A 21,645-nucleotide genomic window follows, 5' to 3' on the forward strand; every position below is an offset into this window, starting at 1 on the left:
GGGGAGTTTTTGCCCTACCCAAGTACGTGGGGAGTTTCTTGCCTTTTGGGAGGTCTGAGGTCTTCTGCCAGCATTCAGTGGGTGTTCTATAGGAGCAGTTCCACGTGAAGATGTATTTCTGATGTATCTGTGGGGAGAAAGGTGGTCTCCGCGTCTTACTCTTCCGCCATCTTCTCCTCTCTCCTGTGTTAGCTTTTTAAGCCTGCCAGTCCTAAGCCCTCCCCAGGACCCCGAAGGCGGAGGCTTTCGGCAGGAGACACAAGCCCCGCCCCCATAGCAAGCCCTGCCCCCTGAGGACCGTCTTTTCCCTGACAGGCCCTGCCTCCGAAGTGTACAAGTTCCGTCCTTCGTGAACCAGACAGGCAGATGCCGTGTAGTCTCGGAGGAGGACTCGCCTTTTCCGGTTCAGGTTGTCATGGCGCCCGGGCTTGCCTCGTTTTTTCCGGTCTCAGTCTGGCGTGGCAGGGTAGACAGCTGTGACAAATTTTAATAAATCTCATGTCTTTATGTTATTTCTCCTGTCTTCATGTTATTTCTTTGGAAATAAGCGTGGCTACAGAACATTTAACAGGAAAAAAAAAAAAAGATTGAGGAACATATTTGTAGCTTATAAGGAAAGAGAATAGGAATAATTTGAGATTAATTTTTTTTTTCTTTCTGTTTAGCCATTCTCGATAGCAACAAACATGCTGGGTTTGAATCTGTCCTTCATGGTGTGCTGTTGGGCAAGTTATTTAACTCACTCTGTGCATGCCTCAATTTCCTTAAATGTACAATGGAACAACATTACTTACCTATAAGGGTTAGACGAGACATGTATACAAATTGCTTAGAACAGTCAACTACCAGAACATAGTAGATGTTCAGTAAATGTTATATATTTTTATCAGTGAGTTCTACTACCTAGAACACTAAATAAATTGTGTAGTTAAATCAGCCAAGCAACCTAAATGATTTCTCCCCACTGAAACAAAAAGTATGTGGTCAATTTCAAATGATTTTTAAGATGTTAGGTGTTTTCTCTTAGAGGAAAACATAGGAAGAACATTCTTTGACATAAATCACAGCAAGATCTTTTTTGACCCACCTCCTAGAGTAATGGAGGTAATGGGTCCTAATGAAACGTAAATGCTTTTGCACAGCAAAGGAAATTATAAACAAGACAAAAAGACAACCCTCAGAATGGGAGAAAAATATTTGCAAACGAAGCAACAGACAAAGGATAAATCTCCAAAATATATAAACAGCTCATGCAGCTCAATATTTAAAAAAACAAACAACCCAACCAAAAAATGGGCAGAAGACCTAAATAGGCATCTCTCCAAAGAAGACATACAGATGGCCAAGAGGCATATGAAAAGCTGCTAAACATCACTATTTATTAGAGAAATGAAAATCAAAGCTGCAATAAGGTATCACCTCACACTGGTTAGAATGGGCATCATCAGAAAATCTGCAAACAACAAATGCTGGAGAGGGTGTGGAGAAAACGGAACCCTCTTGCATTATTGGTGGGAATGTAAATTGATACAGCCACTATGGAGAACAGTATGGACGTTCCTTAGAAAAACTAAAAATAGAATTACCCTATGACCCAGCAATCCCACTACTGGGCATATGCCCAGAGAAAACCATAATTTCCACGTGTTTCCATAATTTCCATAATTCAAAAAGACACATGCACCCCATTGTTCATTGCAGCACTATTTACAATAGTCAGGTCATGGAAGCAACCTAAATGCCCATCGACAGACAAATGGATAAAGAAGATGTGGTACATATATACAATGGAATATTACTCAGCCATAAAATGTAATGAAATTGGGTCATTTGTAGAGATGTGGATGGACCTACCGTCTGTCATACAGAGTGAAGTAAGCCAGAAAGAGAAAAACAAATATCGTATATTAACGCATATACGTGGAATCTAGAAAAATGGTACAGATGAACTGGTTTGAAAGGCAGAAATAGAGACACAGATGTAGAGAACAACTGTATGGACACCAAGGGGGGAAAGTGGGGTGGGGGTGGTGGTGGTGGGATGAATTGGGAGATTGGGATTGACGTGTATACACTGATGTGTATAAAAAGGATAACTAATAAAAAAAGAAAGATATTAGGTGTTTTCAAAAAACAGTGCAATTTCTAAAGAAAAAAAAAAGATACACACAAAGCTAACATTTCTTCTTTAAAAGGTCTTTGCAGAAGTTGAGTTTTTCTTCCTCAGTTGAAACATGCTGTGGTGTTAAGTGATTTAAAGGAGGGAAAATAATCCTCAGAAACCACACATTTTTTCTAAGTTCTGTATGTTTTCCTACAGAGTTCTGCATTTGATTTTGCTGGATTCCAGGGACTGCTACTGAGTTATGAACTTGCAATCACTCCAGTACCTTTGAGGGTACTGATTTAAATCAGAATCAGAGACATAGCTCCCCGATTTTATATTAGCCCAAAGCTTAGTCTCCTCATATAGCGTCAGGGCAAGCTTGGCTTTCAAGTCTAACAATAGACTGCTCCACACTCTTGTTTCTGCTCATTTGTAGTAGTGACCATGGTGGTGGAAGTGGTGGGGCTTGAAGATTTCCTTTGCTTTCTTACAAACTCAACAATCTCATCAAAAAGTATGTTTGTCAGGTTGATATAAAGTCTTACTGTATTGTAGTCAGAGGTGGGAAGGAGTGGAGGCTGTCACAGCTGCTGTTTGCTTCACTACTAGAAGCTGAATTTCTTGGAATTTGAACTTTAGGCTCTTGTAAATGAATCAATACTTCAGGCTTGATCTTGGACAGGAGAAAAATATAATTGTAACTGATTTTTGATATGGCCATACTATAGATCATATTCTATAGTGACAATTGAGGAGATTCTGCCTTCAGAAAGGAAGCTGTCACGCAGTGGCCACCTGCATTCTATGTAGCCAGTTGACTGGAAGAAGTCAACATCATAGGTCACTGCTCAAAGAGTGTTCTTATCAATTCTCCTTGCTTTTCCTAACCTTCTCAAATGAGAAGAAGAATTATACTATGGGTGCCAAAATATCTGCATCTTAGTGATTAGTGAATATTTGCTCATCACTTAGAAAAAATATAATTACTTTTTTTTGATGTAGTAAAACATGCACTTGGACAAAATCCAAAAGTACAAAGAAGAAATACGGTGCAAAGTAGTTTCCCCCCTGCTTCTACTCCCACTGCTCTAGCAATCCAGTTAGCAAAGACGATTACATTTTCTGCTCCTTCTGAGATGTTTCTATGCACGCTGATAACTGACTTGTAGTTGGTATTTTCTGACTCCTTACTTCTCCTGAAGTTTTTTCTAAGTTCTAAAAAAATGCACTATGATTTCTTTTTATATACAGTATGAGAATGAGGAGGGGTGGCCCTTAAACACTGTGGAAAATAAAAATATATATATATAATTTTTTTTTCCTGAGATGTTAACTAATGTTTCCTTTTAATATTTGAGATCATGAAAGAAACACAAGTCTAGAACAAAATATTAGAATTAGGGAAAGTTAGGGTAATGATTAACTATGCTGCTGATTTTGGAGATGATATATCAATTGAGAGAGCAGGAATTCCCAATCCTGTAAAGAGATTACTTTTTATCTGTAATATTTGTAACCAAATTGGATCTCATCTATTTAGGAGGCTAGCCAGGGAAATATGAATTACTAAGAAAGCATATTTAATACCTCAAAATTATTTTCATCTTTATCTAAAACCCACAATTGGTTACAAGTTCTTTAGAATATTAAAAGAACAATATGAGGAATTATGAGAATAGAAAAATTCAAGGTCTATGAGTGGAAGATGACAGGAAAGAAATCCTGAGACATAAAAAACTAAATTGGAAAGAATTACTAAAAAGATTAGTAGAGGGCTTCCCTGGTGGCGGAGTGGTTGAGAATCTGCCTGCCAATGCAGGGGACACGGGTTTGAGCCCTGGTCTGGGAAGATCCCACATGCCGCGGAGCAGCTAGGCCCGTGAGCCACAACTACTGAGCCTGCGCGTCTGGAGCCTGTGCTCCGCAACGAGAGAGGCCGCGATAGTGAGAGGCCCACGCACCGCGATGAAGAGTGGCCCCCGCTTGCCGCAACTAGAGAAAGCCCTCGCACAGAAACGAAGACCCAACACAGCCATAAATAAATAAATAAACAAATACTTAAAAAAAAAAAAAAAAGATTAGTAGAGGGAATTATTTTCCATTGACAGGGGAGAAGAAGTGCTGCCTTAATTAGCATATTTTCTTCCATTTAATTTTTAACATTTTAATAAAAGCAGACTGATACAGAGTGAAGTAAGTCAGAAAGAGAGAAACAAATACTGTATTCTAACGCATATAAATGGAACCTAAAAAAAAAAAAAAAAAGTGGTACTGATGAACCTAGTTGCAGGGCAGGAATGAAGATGTAGACATAGAGAATGGACTTGAGGACACAGGGTGGGAGGGGGAAGCTGAGGCGAAGTGAGAGTAGCATCGGCATATATACACTACCGAATGTAAAATAGTTGGCTAGTGGGAAGCAGCTGCATAGCACAGGGAGATCAGCTCGGTTCTTTGCGATGAACTAGAGGGGTGGGATCGGGAGGGTGGGAGGGAGGCTCAAGAGGGAGGGGATATGGGGACATGCGTATGCATATGGCTGATTCACTTTGGCATACAACAGAAACCAACAGCATTGTGAAGCAATTATACTACAATAAAGATCTGTTAAAAAAATAAATAAAAGCAGACTGGAGTAATGGCAATAAAATGAATCCTCACATCTTTGAAATTGTATGTGCTATGTGGTTTTCATAATGTAATGAATTCTGAAGATATTTATCATATAGAAACAAGTTCCCCAAATATTCAACTAACTTGGGGGTGAGAGAAACTGATAACAAGTATTGAAAATATTCAAAGACCAAAGCAAGGTATGAAATGAAATATAGGACATGTATGCACAATAATTCTTAGATCTTGCTTTCAAAATTCTGAAAAAATTCAGGAGATTAGTACTACATGAAACATAACATCACCTTCTGAAGTTTTAGGAACATCAAAGGGGCTGAAAGAGAAAAGGAAGAAGGCTTTATTCAACCTTGATCTTGATCATTCAAGTGTCATTCTTTGGGGCCAAATTGGAGTCAAGGTATTTTTTGATGAGAGCAAGAAGTCAATTAGGAAGTAAAAGATAAAGGTGCTATCCCCTTATCTCTGAGTGCCCAGAGAGACCTTATCCAGAGACCTTCCCTCTTCAGAGCCAAAGACCAGCCCTCAGCCAGAAATAACTTGAGCAATTTTTGTCTGACAATAAAGTAGCTAAGATTTCACACTGAAATTATAATCACATCCATTAGGAGAAATATGTGATAAGAAAATGGGCTACAGGGTGAATATCAGACCTAGAGAGAATGGATGGCCATGACTAGAAATAAGCTTAAACTCTAACAATGCCTGGAGAACCTGAAGACACAAACATTTCTGTATGTGCTCTACAAACCCCAGTGTGACTCTGTTTGTTCTTGCTGTGCCTTCCTCCTTCATGTATAAATCTCTCTCTCATGTACATCATATAAACACTCAGAGAAGCAGAAAAAAACTCTCTACAAAAGGTTGAATGCAAGATTCCAAAAATGTTGAATCAATCTGAGGGCACAAAGAGGTTCAAATAGTGCTTCACTCTCAGATTTATCACAAAGTGAGTCTGCCTTGATTTAAAAAGACATCCCTGAAATTAATCATGATTTCATTTTTTTCCCCAATGGTATAGTTAAAGTTACTACTAAAGTTCATGGCTACAGACTCTAAAGTGATTATCTTGTTACTCTATAATCACACCTGGATACTCAGAGCATTTTACAATTAGGGCAGTTTTAACTTTCAAATGATCCTTTTAAGAAAAGATCAAATGCGCCTCATTTATAAATGGAATATCTAATTTTAGAAGGTTAACTTAAAATAGCCCCAGAAATTTGCGCTTCCAGTGAAGAGATAAAACCAATACTGTTTGGGAACAAAATAATAAAATTAAGCCTCCCCCCTCAAAAAAAAAAAAAAAGAGAGATAAAGATCTGAGTGGATACACACATCGCAGTCTCTGTGAACCCACACAAAATAAGCAGGGGTTAGGCGTTGGGGTGGTTTCAGAGTGCACCATTATTCACAGGAAAACAGCGAGATTCACTACGGAGGACATAATTCTTTTGACAGTGACAGGACCTCATTCACAGAACCAGGACTGATGGTGCATGCACAGTCAGCGTGCCAAGTGGCACAGGACCTGGATGCGGGTCCCTAATGGTGAACTGAGATCATTGCTGAGGACACTTGGTGATCACATAAGGGACACTCTGTTTGCTCTCTGGGAGACGCAGTTCATTTGCACTAATTGCAGGCTTGGGGGCCTGGAGAAGGCAGCTCTGTGTACACATACTGTATTCCCTTTGTTGGCGAAGGTAGCTCTCACGGGCCCTGTTCCTCCTTGCATTGTGTATGTGTGTGTATTAACAGAGAGACTTAGCTGCCTTTAAAATATATGTGCATTTCTAATTCTTTGCACTAGGCTTACTAATAGCTGGTGAGGGGAAGCTACAATATAATAGTGAATTACTTTCCGGAAAAGTTTAGCAGATAATTCATGAAATAAAAGAAATCCAAGAAAGCCTAACCCAATTACTATGGTTTACAGGATTTGTTTTTGTTCAGAAAAGTTCAGCTGAAAAAAAAATTATCTACTGATCTATTAACCACCTATCTATTTGGGTCATTTTCACAGTTAGAGAGATTTAATAATTCTCATCTCTAAGAATACATCTCTTAAAATATACTTTTTTCTTTTGTTATTAAACAACTTTTGAAGAAATATAAGATTAGGAATTTCATATCTTTCAAACTTAGAAACACTGCATGTTGAAAACACTGAAGAGTGTAAAATGAGCATGAAATAAATCTAATCATGTTGATATAGTAAAGTTTTGACATTCTCAAGAGGTTTGGTTGACTGAAAAATAAATATTTACTAAGAAATTAAACTATTTAATGATATATACTAATCACCAAGACAGGTATACAAAAAGGTAGAAATAGTCCTTGTCCTGGTAATGCTTACAATTTATGAGGGGATGACAGACATGCACATTATGAAAAGTTACCTGCAAGGACCAGCCTAACCAATACCTCCTAAATGAATGAGAAGCGTAAGTTGTACTTCAAAAATTCAGAGATGAACAGTGTCAACTTCTCACTACGAGAGTCAACAAGTGATTTCAAGAGAATATAAAAATTTTGATTGAATTGTGAATAAAAGAGTAGCAGGTTCAAATGTGGAAAAGGCTTGCCAGACAGGTGAAGGTGTTTTATGTGCATGGGAATGTAGACGAGAGAAGAGAGTCAGGGAATAATGGGAACCAAAGATAACAAGATAACAGAGGTGTTGCAGTCAAGTGTGAGAGGACCTGGCAGTTGCCCAAAGAGTATGAAGCAGTAGAAATAGAAACTCATCCAAGTTTTGAGAAGGATAGTTACGTGACCAAATGCTGGTTCAAGAACCTTTTAATTGATCGAAGAGTGACAGGGAATTTGACAGGAATGGAGCCTGGAGGAATGGAGGTCAGTTAGGGGACTGTGGTCCACAAATGAGGGGATGAGGGAGTGATGTAGGATGGGGCAGTGGTATTAGGAAGGAAGAGATAAAAGCTAAAGGTACAGTGATTTTTTATACCTAATAATGTATATCCAGCCTGGGGGGAGAAAAGCATCAAACTCTGAGCTATCTGGGTCAAAAGCAGAATTAGAGAAATCCAGTAAGGGACTCTATAAGTTGGTTTGCTTGTTTGTTTTATGGGAGAAGAGTTTAAGTGGAATGTTGCATTTAAGTTGCTGAAGAAATGCTTGGGGTGGGGGCAGTCCAGTGGGCGGTAGTTAGAAATATGGCCCTGGAACACAGGAGAGAAGTGAAGGCTGCAGGTAAATCTACAGTATTTGAAGCCACAGGGCTGGATATCACCTCTAACAAGATAAAGATGTCTGAACATAAGGTGAGGTTGATGTCAAAGGGAAGGTTTCCTGAGCATACGAATTTTAAATATCAGTTTAAAGGCAAATTTGCTAAGATGATGTAAGGATATATCATCCTTGCAAGAATTAGAGCTAATATCACTTCCATGAACCCCGTGAAGGACAACTATAATGGAATACAACATAGATGAAATACACTGAACTGCAGGATTGTGATTTACCTTATGGAGGTCAGAAGTCTCTTTGTCCTCAGCATAGTTAACAACCCAGGGAAATATGGCGGAAAAGGATGAGTTCAGGTTTTCCTGGGTCCAGATTTCAACTCTGCTACCATTATCTTAGTTAAGTACCTTAAGGTAAATTTCAGCATCTCATTTGTTGAGCAAATATACTGTGATTATGGGACTAGAGATAATATATGTCCTATATGCCTAGCACATTGTATGCATTCATTAAAGGGATGTTGCCATTATTTATTTTATTTTTATTCTTGTAATTTTTGTTATTTAGAATGATAAAACTACATTTCTAAGGGTAGAACTACACTAATTTCCATCACCAAAGTGACGTATATCAGAGAAAGAAACATTTCTGTAATGTAATTTTGGGTAAAAAGAGAGAACCTAGAATAAAATATATTCGTTGATAACATTAGTAGAACTTCGTGGAGAAATTACCTATTTATAAGTGATCACTGGCTTTACATAGATATGGTCTGAAAGAAAAAGAAATACATAATTCGATAAACTACAGTTCAAAGGAGAAAAAGATAAAGAAAATGAGTAATGGGTAAATTGAGGACTCTAAAACCTTCATTTACATAGAGAAAATAGTTCATTTTGGTAAAGTATATAAGGAGTTAAAGACTGGTAGGCTTGGTACTTATATACACACAGAATATTATAAAAAACTAGGAATCTTTTATATCCACAGAAGGAAATAAGTTCTCTTGCACATGATTTCCAGAAATGAAAGAAATAAGAAGGCTTTGGTAGGTAAAAATTTATAATTCCATGTTTAAAGATGTACAAGTAAAATAGTGGTCATGTGTCTATAAATTGCTAAGAAATATGTTTATGTTTCTATTTGGTGATATAAGACTCAGGATAGTAAAGCAACTAAGATCATGGGTTCTGGATCCAGATTTACTATGTAATATTTCCTATTTCCAGTTACTGGGCAAATTATTTAACTGTAGTGTACCTCAGTGTCCTCATCTGTAAAATAGTACCTAACTAATAGGTCTGATAGGAGAATTAAATGAACTAATACACATAATGAGGTTAAGGAGTTCCTAGCACATGGTAAGACCCAAAAGAAGTTAATTATTTAATATTGTTTATTATCATTATCATCAATATTACTTGGAATGGAATGAAATTACCTCAGTAAGCTTTTCTCCCTTTCCAAATGTGACTCACTATATTATTTATGCTCTAAACTGATGTCTGATATTAATTACTATTACAGGCTCTTACAGGGCAGTGTTAACTAAAATTTAAGCAACAATTTTGTCAGTGTTGTTTGAAGTGTCCTGTATCCAACAAATGTGTATGAGAAGAAGACAAAGGCAGGACAAATACCCTGTGCTAGAAAAAAATGGGATGAGGTTCAAATGGTGAAGAGTTGGATAAATGTATATAAGAGGGGGGGCAAAGAAAAAGTTTTATCCTAAAGTTTCTCTTGGATAAACATAAAGAAAAACAATGACATTTCTAAAATGGGAGTCGTCAAAAGATTTCTAGTAAGGGATGATGGACCAATTTTCTGGTTTGGGGCTGTTTCCTCCATCTTCGAACACTGGGTGAAGAGATGCCTAATTTATACATCTCTCATGTCCCATAATAAGAAAGAAAAAGTAGTATAAGAACACTTGCCAAGCCAGGCTCACAAAACCATGTTTGTGGCATCTGTTGACTATCCAGATATCCCAAAGCTGTCCTGCACAGTTGTTCTCTATCATTGTCAGCCTCAGAAGTCCAGAGACAGTCACATGGCTAGGGCTGGTAAAGAAGAGTTCAAATCACTCCATTTTCCCTGGAGCCTTAAAAACTTCCTAGACATAAAAATACCCCATTCTTCATGTGTAAGGTATGAGTAGAAGGGAATGGAGCTTTCCAGATCCACTGTGCCACCCAGTTAAACAAATTTTTAGTTTAAGAATCTGTTGGTCAAGAATGCTTCATTTGATTTGCCCTATACAGAGTAGAAATGAAATACAAATCAATGATTTGGGCCTAATCAAGGCCATATATTTTACATTTTTAACTATAAGGTGTTAACCAGTAAGAAATTCTATAACTGCTCTTTGACACCCAACTTCTACTTCTTTTGTGATTACTTGCTTCCATTTAGCTGAATTGTTTTGCTTCTCACATAAAAGATCAACTAAGAAAACGATGTCCTATCAACTTAATTTAAATCCATTACATGATGAAAAGTAAATATTTTGACAGAGACATTTCAGAATCAAAAAAGAGAAGGTATCTAATTGCTTGATAATTACCAGATCATATTATAGTAAACAAGTTACATTATGCACCCATAGTGATTTTTAGCATTTGTACCCAGAAATCAACGATTGCTAGGGTCAGAGAATAAGTTTTTAACCAATATATTAACGGAGGAAGTTACCCTCCTCTGAGTAACCAAGAGGAAACCACTTTTTAAGGTTTTACACCTTGACTGACACATACTGAATTTTGGTCTCCTTATGTTTAATGAAGAACATTTTTACAGGTATCATGGAAAAGGAAGGTAAAAAAAAAAAATAGGCTTATGAAGCTTTTCTTTGATAAAAATAATTTAGTGTGAAAATTCAAACATTATGTCACTATAGAAGCAGTACAGTGATAAGTAAAAGTACAGACATCAAAGTAGTTGTAGGAAATATCTTAAGAATAATATGTATGCAAGGTACATGTGTTAATATTTTTCAACAGTTTTAACACAGCCCTTTGATTTTCAATGCCCATTAAAATAATGATATGTCATTATTAAAAAATACCTAAAACAAAACTTTGGAAACTTATTTCAAGATTATAGGCAAAGAGAATGCCATAGTTTAGTTTTGGTAACGTTTAATTATGAATAAGATTATTAAAAAAATATATTTTATAAATAAAAATTTTGGCACTATATTAGTAAGTATAAGAAAATTGCAAATCCATACCTTGCACAAACACACATATCTGTCTAATACTTTTTTTATATATGTGATATGACAGATGATAAATTAAAGGGATAACAAGTCTTACCCTTGTTCAAGGGTAATTACCTTCACAATGTCACTTGTGAAGATGCTTTCTCCAAACTGTCAGACTGGGTGGTAAGGATGGGGGGATAAATACATGGGCATTATGTAGCTATGGTTATTCTGTGGACTGTATTCACTGACGCCATTAACTAAATCACATGACACAACCTCTATTCACAGAGCTGAAAGTATAGTAAGATTTCTAAGGATAGATTATATCTAATATTAATTAACAAAAATTTTGCAATGTCACACAATCATATTCATGACTATAACACCTTCTAAGGTTTAAACCACTCACTATATTGCCATTAATATTGTATAAGTGAAACCAGAAATTGAAGAAGTTGAATGGATTCCTTGATATGTCAAAATTAAAACTAATAAATTGGATACAAGAATCATGTCCTTTCCGTTTTATATCATAATCTTGTCTCCCCGAAGATAACTACAATCATTACATATATACACACACACACACACACACACACACACACACACACCTGAACATATATATGTGAAAAAAATATACATTTGAACACAGGGATAAAATATATATTCAGCTACATCTAGAAGAGCTGATGAATCTATAACAAATGTAAAAGGCTAACCTGGTGTTACTACTACTCCATTTCCATTGACCACAGGCCTCTCTTCCTCTTCCTCCTCCGGAGGCTCTATGCCTGCTTTCTCCATGTTGCTCACTGATTTATTCCTTTTTCGTTTTCCTTCAGTGCTTGGAGTGGCTCCAGGAAGTATCTGGTCTGTTACATTTAGTAACAATGGTGCTGGTTCTGCTGGAGGCTTTGGGGTACCGTAGTAATTGTCTGCAAATGATACAAAACATATGAAGTTAAATATTTCTTCCACTGGTGTGCATAATTTGTAAAGAATGGAAATTTTATTAACAAATGTGTATCCTGGTTTATCCATATATATGTATTTTATATATACATACATATATATCATTTTATATCCGTTTATGTTTGTATATAGGTGTTTATTTGTTGCTTCTATTGTATGGGGCTTTAATGCTTAAACAAAGATACAGATCTATCTTCATTTCACCTTAGTGCCAAATCAAAATATAGTCCTAGCTGTTAGTTTCATATGACACATAGCAGTTTCAAATTAATCAAAAATTTTTTATAACAAGCCTTGATTATAATCTTTTTAAAAATAATTATGTCTGAATAGGAGTATGGGTAACATAGTTTTTAAGAAAATCTTATAACATTCTGGAAAGGCAAAGCACATTGTGCTTTTCTCCAGCTTTCAAAGGGCTCTGGCTGTTGTCCTTGACGTGCACAGCGTCCGGCCTAGAGCTGCGTCTCCATGCCAGTTCAGTGGTTCCCATGACTGCTGACGGTGGGCCTGCTGCTCGAATCATTCTTCAAATTACCACAGCTCTTTTTCCCACAGCTCCATGATCTGAGCTACAGAATCATTTGTTTCCCCCATCAGTCTGTGAGACTTCTAAAAGAGGAGACTAATTCCTATTTATCTCTGTCATAAGAGCCTGGTAAACAGTAACATGGGATATATGCTTACTCTGTGAACATCCTTATATATTCAAAGCAAATTACTTTTATGAAAAAAATAGTTTAAATTTTTGATTGGTAAACGGCACACTGGTGTTTTTTAAAAATCAATGTTACGCTCTTAGCATCAACTTCAAACCCATATTGGGGTTTTCAGCTAATTGAATAATTTATGCACATATTTGCTCACTCATTCATTAAAATCTTTATTTAGTACTGACTGTGCACCCAAGCACTCCAGTATACGTCTGAGAGAAAATGATGACTATAATACAATCCTTGTCTTCCAGATGCTCAACGGTTTAGTGTGGAAGACGGGCACATTTGACATTAAGCAGATAAGCATTAAAACAGGAAATAGGATTAAGCACTCAATCAAGGAGGCATAGAGGGGGAACCACATCTCATTATCTGCAGAGGCCACTGAAGGCAACTGGGAAAACAGTGTGCTGTGAAAGAAACCAACCCTTAAGTAGAAGTTATGGGGTCTAGATTTGGATTTTCTATATAACTACAATTCAAGCAAGTTATTTACTCAGTAAGGCTCAATTTCTTCATCTATAAATTGGAATGGCAATAACCTGTTACAATCACCTGCGTTCTGGGTTGCAAACAACCAAAACATACTCTAGTTAAATTAAAGATGATAAGGATATGCTGAAAAGGTATGAGATGGCTAGTTGAGGGAAGAGGCTGGAAACCCTTGGGGAAAATGGGCAGAAACAAAGGAGTCCAGTGTGGACACCCAAGCTGCGTCTGCTGGCCATGGACTCTGAAAGCCTACCAGGTTCCACTACCACAGGCCATAGAATCACAATACTTCTTATCTAATAAACATAATGTACAACTAGTAAATAGTCCTGCATGTCCCGATAAATAATATAATTTTAAGTAGTGTTCTGAGATCTTCAGTGCTTTTTTTTTTTTAATTGGAGTAAGATTGCTTTACAATGTTGTGTTACTTTCTGCTGTACAATGAAGTGAATCAGCTATATGTATACCTATATCCCCTCCCTCTTGGACCTCCCTCCCACCCCAACCCCATCCCACCCATCTAGGTCGTCACAGAGCACCGAGGTGAGCTCCCTGTGCTATACGGCAGGTTCCCACTAGCTATCTGTTTTATACATGGTAGTGTATTTATGTCAAACCTAATCTCCCAACTCGTCCCACCCTCCCCTTCCCCCCTGTGTCCATATGTCCGTTCTCTATGCCTACATCTCTATTCCTGCCCTACAAATAGGTTCATCTGTACCATTTTTCTACATTCCACATTTATGCATTAATATATGATATTTGTTTTTCTCCTTCTGGATTAACTTCACTCTGTATGACAGACTCTAGGTCCATCCACATCTCTACCAATGACCCAATTTTGTTCCTTTTTATGGCTGAGTAATATTCCACTGTATATATGAACCACTTCTTCTTTATCCATTCATCTATCATTGGACATTTACGTTGTTTCCATGTCCTGGCTATTGCAAATAGTGCTGCAATGAACACTGGAGTACATGCGTCATTTTGAATTATGGTTTTCTCAGGGTATATGCCCACGAGTGGGATTGCGGGGTCATATGGCAGTTCTATTTTTAGTTTTTTAAGGAACCTCCATACTGTTCTCCATAGTGGCTGTATCAATTTACATTCCCACCAACAGTCCAAGAGAGGGTGTGGAGAAAAGGGAACCCTCTTCAGTGCTTTTAAGTATATGTAGTACTAAGAAAAATGAATCACACTTCAGTGCTTTTTTTTTTTTTTCCAATTTGTCTTTTAGGGTTTAAATCTCCCTGAGGTAGAAAAATAACCTTTTCCTAATTAGAAATAAATGCATAGCTCAGGCTAAAAATAAATATTAAGTAACAGGTCTGGTTGAATTTATATTCCTAAATAATTACTCCTATTGAATGTGATGTGATTATAAATTATACAGCAATATTCTATTTCTACAATTTATGAAATTAATAGTTTAGGCTAAATTTTAGATGTAAAAGAGTACAAATCATTAGTTAAGACATTAAGATTATCTTTATTAGCAATAATAATAGCAATTTAAAAGAGGCACAGAAATAACCCATGTAGTTACTATACTTGAGAAATATAATTCATGGAAAACAGGCTTTTACCTTAAACCAAATGCATAGAACAAAGAAACCAGAAATACCTAAAAGAAGTTGAAAAATCAGCCAGATGGTCAGGTAGCTAAGTCACTGAAATGATGTCCTGATGTTTAAATATATACAAATCAATATACTAAGGATAAAATGTGCCTTTTACGTAACATACCAGCATGTTTTCAAAAAACAACATCAAAACTATTTAAAAATATAATTTGGAAAAACTGTCCCATTAAGAATGAAGTGCCTCTATGCAGAGTGCCAGGATTTAGAGAATCTAAAACCCAAAATACCACAACAATATGGTGTATGTTTAACAGCACAGATCGTGGTGAGATAAACCTGACTTTGAATCCTATCTCCCCTAATCTGGCTGCCTCTTTATATCCTTGAATTGATTTAGTTAAAGTGGGACTGTGGGGCTGTAAGATGACTACAGTCACAACTACAACTACTACTATTATTACTATCATCACCACAATTTAGTGAGCTGGACACTGTAAAGGGCATTTTACTTCTGAGCGCTTGTATCTGATGGGGATTAGAACGAAGTCATTCTGCCTCTGCAGTTAAAAGAAAATGGAGGCTCTAAAACTATTTTCCAATATTATACACGAAGCAGGTGGAAAACCTATATCCATTTGACTTAGGAACCTCATTTCTTTTCAAAATACTATATTGCCTCTCAAGAGAAAAAAAAAAAAAAGTACGATGCAGTTTGCAACCTGCTGGGAATTGATGCAGTCCTCTAGGACTTCATTCAAAGCCACAACCAATGAGCAGAAAAATAACACTTTCAAGAGAAAGGCAATGCTTGCTACCAAATGATGAAGCAGCGACATTTTAGGGGATTTTTTCCCTCCTCTCTTCCAAAACTAAGTGGGTATGTGTGTGTGTGTGTGTGTTTGGGGAGATGGGGTAGGGATTATAGGCTTTCTTAGCCCACTTTTTACTGACTATACTTGTATTTGTAAAGAGTGGTGTATTCATTAGCACTTTCATGTAAGTTTAATACAAAATTTCAGTAACTTAGTTGTTGAATATGATGACAAAATGGTATGTTATGATACATAACATTGTTCACTTAATTCTATCACAATTAGGATAATCTATAAATTAACATAGTTTAATTTTGAATCAATGCTTGGAAAATAAAAGAGACAATTATTTGAGAAACCTGATTTAACTTGATTTATTCTTCAGCTTTTTAAGTACTTAAAAGAATGGCTATCTTTTTCATAAAGATATAGTTATGAAAGAGTGAAACAGGGTGAATGTCGTCATTTCTTACATTATAAATATGAAAAAGCTTTCCAGAAATTTGAATAAAAAGAATAGTTTAGGGCTTCCCTGGTGGCACAGTGGTTAAGAATCCGCCTGCCAATGCAGGGGACACGGGTCCGAGCCCTGGTCCTGGAAGATCCCACATGCCCCGCAGAGCAACTAAGCCTGTGCGCCACAACTACTGAGCCTGCGCTCTAGAGCCCGCGAGCCACAACTACTGAGCCCGAGTACCACAACTACTGAAACCCACGCGCCTAGAGCCCGTGCTCCGCAACAAGAGAAGCCACCGCAGTAAGAAGCCCGTGCACCACGACGAAGAGTAGCCCCCGCTCGCCACAACTAGAGAAAGCCTGCGCGTAGCAACGAAGACCCAACGCAGCCAAAAATAAATAAATAAAATAAATAAATTTATAAAAAAAAAAAAAAGAATAGTTTATAAAAATGTCAATAATTGGTTTCATAATAATAAAAACATTTACTAAATGACCATTTACACTGAACACTGTTATATTAATTTCCTGCAAGGGGAGAGAGACTAAAACAGACTACATTGTTATGAGCTAACCTCCCTAGAAAATACTTGGAAAATCTAATCCATTACCCACTTTTATGCAGACCTTTCCTAAGTCATCCAGAAGAGATGAAAAGAGCTTTTTTTTTGAAAAGAGCTTTCTAAAATAACTTTTTGTGTACTATACTTGAAGGCTATCACAGAATTACTCCTTTGCTTTCTCTATGCTTGTTAGACCAAATAATCTTTTCAAAAAGTCTTAGTCTAAGTTTTCTAAACAATGTTTTTGTCTTTCTTCTGATCCTTCCCAGCTTTTTTTTCCCCACACTGATTTTAATGGTGAGGCCAAGGGGAAAAAAGGAAGAGAAAACAATTTCAATAAATTACAAACTGTTCCCTTTTTTTATCCTTAGTCCTTATTGAAGGGTAATAGATACCAAAATAGTATTTGCTGAGATGCACCATATGCTTTATGTTTGTAGGTTATGATATCATGACAAGAAGTAGGAAAGACACTAAAAACTAATTTTAGGTATGAGGAAATGTGAAAGTGCTAGTAACAAGCTGAAATACTTTGAAATGCTTTTACTTATTTCCAACACCATTTCCCTTTAAACTAGAGCAGTTTTCATGATAGAAACATGTGATTTGTTATTTAGTTCATTTGGCTTTTTAAGTAGTAGACCCAGATGTTGACTCTGTTGTTTCAGTCCTTTGGGTGTATAATAATAACATGTGTAGGTTTTACATCAAATAATCATACATCATTCCACATGGCACCCAAGTGCAGATGGATTTTAGAAAGGTACTATTCTTGTCTTCAAGATACCTCACAGATTAAGGTCTTGACCCCAATTCCTCCCCCAATATTCTCAGTGCTTTTATTGCCATTTTGGTAACCAGAAAGAATCAATTTTGGATAATGATTTAGTGGAAGAGAGATGACTGCCTACAGGTACGTTGGGACAGGCATACAACACAGCTCATCACTGAGATCCCCAGACAGCTTAAGAATATGTCCTTGTGTTGGAAAAAATGTGTGGCAAAATTTGAGAGGTTGAAAATCTCATCATTTGTTTTTTACAGTTTTATAAATGGAGCAAATAGTTTGATACTTGGCCTCCTAATGGCACCTGCATAAACTGACTCTGACATTAAACGGAGAGGAGAGATTTGGAGTTCCAGGTCCATGCATAATTAATTTATGTTAGAAAAGCTGACAGATCATAAGTAAATAATTATTTTTATCACATCAGAGATTTAGATCTGTATTAATAGAAACAGATAAAGCATGAGAGGATTCTAAATTCAAATTTTAAGACCTGTTAACATATTACACAAGAGAGAGTAATGACTGAAAATTAGTACCAAAAACCTTCATAAGACAGCCTTGCCATGGCAAGAATCACAGTCATATGGCTGCAGAGTTAGTAAATTAGAAATTCTGTAAATACAAGGCAAAGTTAGTAAATGTAACCTCGAAAAATACTTTACTTTTCTAAAATTACACTTCATACCAGAAAATAAGACTCAAAAGTCCCACTGTAGAGTGCTTTCGTCAACTGATTTTTGAAGTTATTTTTGTAAGCAGCTCTGATACTTAAATTTGATCTGCCTCTAAAAGGTATCATTTCCTCATCATGTCATATATAGTTAGTAGCTTGAAACCAAAGTGCAAAAAAACTCTGACCTCAAAAGATGATGCATTTTCCTTTTGTGGTGAAAAGCTTTCATCTCACATGTGACGGAAATAGAAAAAAACATTCCAATGGTATTTTGTCACTGATACCTGTGCTAAACAGTAAATTGCTGAATTCTTTGAAAATTCAATGTTAAATGTGACTTTCAAAATGTGGACAATTGTGCAAACAATGTGAAAATTTATGTTTTTTCACATGCAAGAGTGAATTATTCTGCAACAACCCCTACCTAAGAATTTCAAGTTTATTTTAAATTAATGAATGCCGGTTTAATAATATGATTCCCATGCTTTCTGAATTTCACTGTCTTCAGTTCATTAGTACTCTCCAGAAATCATGTAGATGGTTTAACCTAACATTTTCTGAAACTTGTTTTCAAGTTCTCATTGAGTTTCTTGTGTTTCTGACCGAATTTTCATTTATACATGTTAGCCAGTGTTGACAGACACAGGACAAATCTTTGCTAAATGGAACTATCTACAGACTGGTCAGGGTAGGTGGTTTCGTTGTTTAAAGGAAACTAGATACCCTTTCCTTTAGTGACTCTCCCCTCAGACATTATTCAGAAGAGTTCAGAACATTTCCCACCTGTGCTGAATAAAATATGTAAAGAAATCATGCAAAGAAATCCTCAAGAGAACAGAAGGAAGTTACATATGATTTTTCAATGTCAAATATATATCTGCTTTCAAAGTAAAGCATTTGAACATTTATAATTATAGAAACATAAAAAAACTACAAGCCCAATTCACAAGCATATCACATTTAAATAACATTAAATTCCTCAGAGCAGCTCTGTCATAAAAATGCAATATCAGCCACAAATACAAGCCACATATGCCATTTAAAATTTTCTAGTTAGCAACACTAAAAAGGGAAAAAGGTGAAAATTATTGTAATAATATATGTGACTTTACCCAACATATACAGAATATTATCATTTCAATATAATACAAAAGTTATGAATGCAATATTTTTTACTTTTTTTCTTACTAAGTCTTCATAACCCAGTGTATAGTTTACACTTAAAGCGCACTTTAATTCAGACAAGCCCCATTTCGAGTGCTGAAAAGCCATATGTGCCTAGTGACTACTATGCTGGACAGCACAGCCTTAGACTTTTATCAAATAACATTTTAGGTTACCATATACCACCTGGCTCATTTTTCTCACAAACGATAAAGTGAAAATCTTACTTTAAATGACTGAGAAAACTGAGTAAACACCAAAATACAATGACAACTTCAGGTGACATTGTATCAATGATATTTCTTTTGTTTAATTGCTTTGCTGCACTGAATACATGTAAGGTATTATTAAGCACCCAACAGATGTACATTTCATAACAGTGCTCTTCCACCCTGCTTCCTAATCATCCATTTTATCACTTTATCTTGTCTTCACCTGAAAAATCCACTTCTGACTTTATTATCAAGCTATAAGTTAGAAAGTGAAAAAAAGAACAAATGTTTTAAGCAAATAATATACATATGGACTCGTGTGAGGAACCTGTCTTATGTTCAAGAATAGGACTGAAGGGCCCTTTTTAGTTAGTCACAACCCGTAGAGAGAGCACTTGTTGACTCATGGTGATAGTGTAAAAACAGAGATTATTCGTATGTGTTTTCCTCCCTCTCGATACGTCTGGTAACACGCTCTGATTTCGATCATCCATAGTGCTTAGAACCCAGTGCCTCATACTTCTCTCATTAGACTCCTCTTTCATAACCCATGCTGATGATAATTCCAATTTTCTTTTTCTTCTATGTAGTATATATGTCCCATTTCTAATTTTCTTCAGTTCTTGCTAAGTGACTGGATCACCACTCTGATAAACTAATTTAAACTTGATGCCAACACCTAAAATTGGCTTAATATATCTTACAAATTAAGAGCTTTTAAATCCAATCCAAAAAGTTGATCATGAAATTTGGTCAATTCATTGGGGGAACATATGTTTTAGAAGAACTTATTTTTTGGTGTTCTCAAATCACAATAGGGATATTTTCTTGGGTAGTCAGGGCACCTGGTGAGATACATGTGATGATCCTTGGGGAACCTAAGCAAAGGTCAATGCAAAGATTTTTGGAAAACAGCACTGAGAAAAAAAATAATTTGTATTATAATTCCAGTTAGTACCAAATTTACATGTCTACCTTTTTGAATGGAAGCCATTTGCAACTGTGTTATTAATGCGACTAGTTGTTTAAGTTTTAAAGTGTCAAGTGAGCTCAGTCCTTAAGAGACAGTCCCTTCATGGCTCAATAAATAAGAAAGTGGAAGTGAAATTTTGACGAATTTTTAAATGGGCATTTGTGCAAAGCTCAGTGGATTCCTGTGATAGTCATCTTGATTAAATTTACTTCTTCAAAAATTGATAAAGGAAATTGAACCTTTCAAGGACAGTATTATTATTCTCACACAGCATTTATGGCTTGTCATATAACTTCCTTCTCTCAATGGTGCTATTAACTGTGATACTATAAAGTTACTAAGAAATTAGGAGACCTCTAAGGCTTTCTTTTGTTACTGTCTTGCAAGTACAATATCTAGTGAAATTCTGATTCATCTTAATTTGATTATTGGTTAATGACCAAAGAAATTTGCCAAATATCTAATTCTTAGTTGCTAATAGAAGTCAGACAAATTTTACTTCTACTTGGAAAATACGTTTGCTGGATTTTTCCAAGCATGCATAGGAAAGAGTCCATCAAATATTCAGAGGATCTGGGTCCTAATCAAAGTTCTACCACTAACTTCCTAAAAGACCTTGGATTAGGCATTAAACTCCTCTAAATTTTAGTTTCCTCATTTCTGAAATGACAGAATTGGGTCATAGTTCTAAAGTACTTACCTCCAAAATTCTGCAAATTTTTAAAGGATGTAATGACAACAGGTTATATTTCCTTGCCTTCGTATCAGAAAGTCTTGAATCGACAATGAGTAGAGAATGACAATAAATTGTAGCCAACAAGTTAAATTACTTGAGAGCCTGGACTCATTTGCTTTCTTGACACAAATGCGGAGAACTGTCATGTTACTCTCTCTTTATATTTCTTTGCACATTCCCTTCTGGGTAAATGGCTGTGGTTACAGAGTACTTCTATTTTTGTTCCAAGCCTTTCATTTGCATCCATTCCTGTTGGTGAATTAGAAAGCCCCTAAGTAGATCCCTCATAGGATGTGAACTCTAATTACTTTGTGGAAGGCCATATATGAAGTACTTCAACT

The 21,645-nt window shown here is 36.2% G+C and overlaps 1 protein-coding gene across 3 annotated transcripts in view; it reads right to left on the bottom strand.

Annotated features, from left to right (window-relative positions):
* Positions 1–21,645, bottom strand: part of MAGI2 (membrane associated guanylate kinase, WW and PDZ domain containing 2) — a 1,349,206-nt gene that overhangs the window by 504,456 nt on the left and 823,105 nt on the right. For all 3 annotated transcript variants that reach the window (XM_068550445.1, XM_068550444.1, XM_068550443.1), the window contains exon 4: positions 11,873–12,088. In XM_068550445.1, the coding sequence (XP_068406546.1) occupies positions 11,873–12,088 (216 nt within the window). The remainder of the gene's footprint in view (positions 1–11,872; positions 12,089–21,645) is intronic.

Source organism: Eschrichtius robustus, chromosome 8 (genome assembly GCF_028021215.1).
Source record: "Eschrichtius robustus isolate mEscRob2 chromosome 8, mEscRob2.pri, whole genome shotgun sequence".
Taxonomy (NCBI): domain Eukaryota; kingdom Metazoa; phylum Chordata; class Mammalia; order Artiodactyla; family Eschrichtiidae; genus Eschrichtius; species Eschrichtius robustus.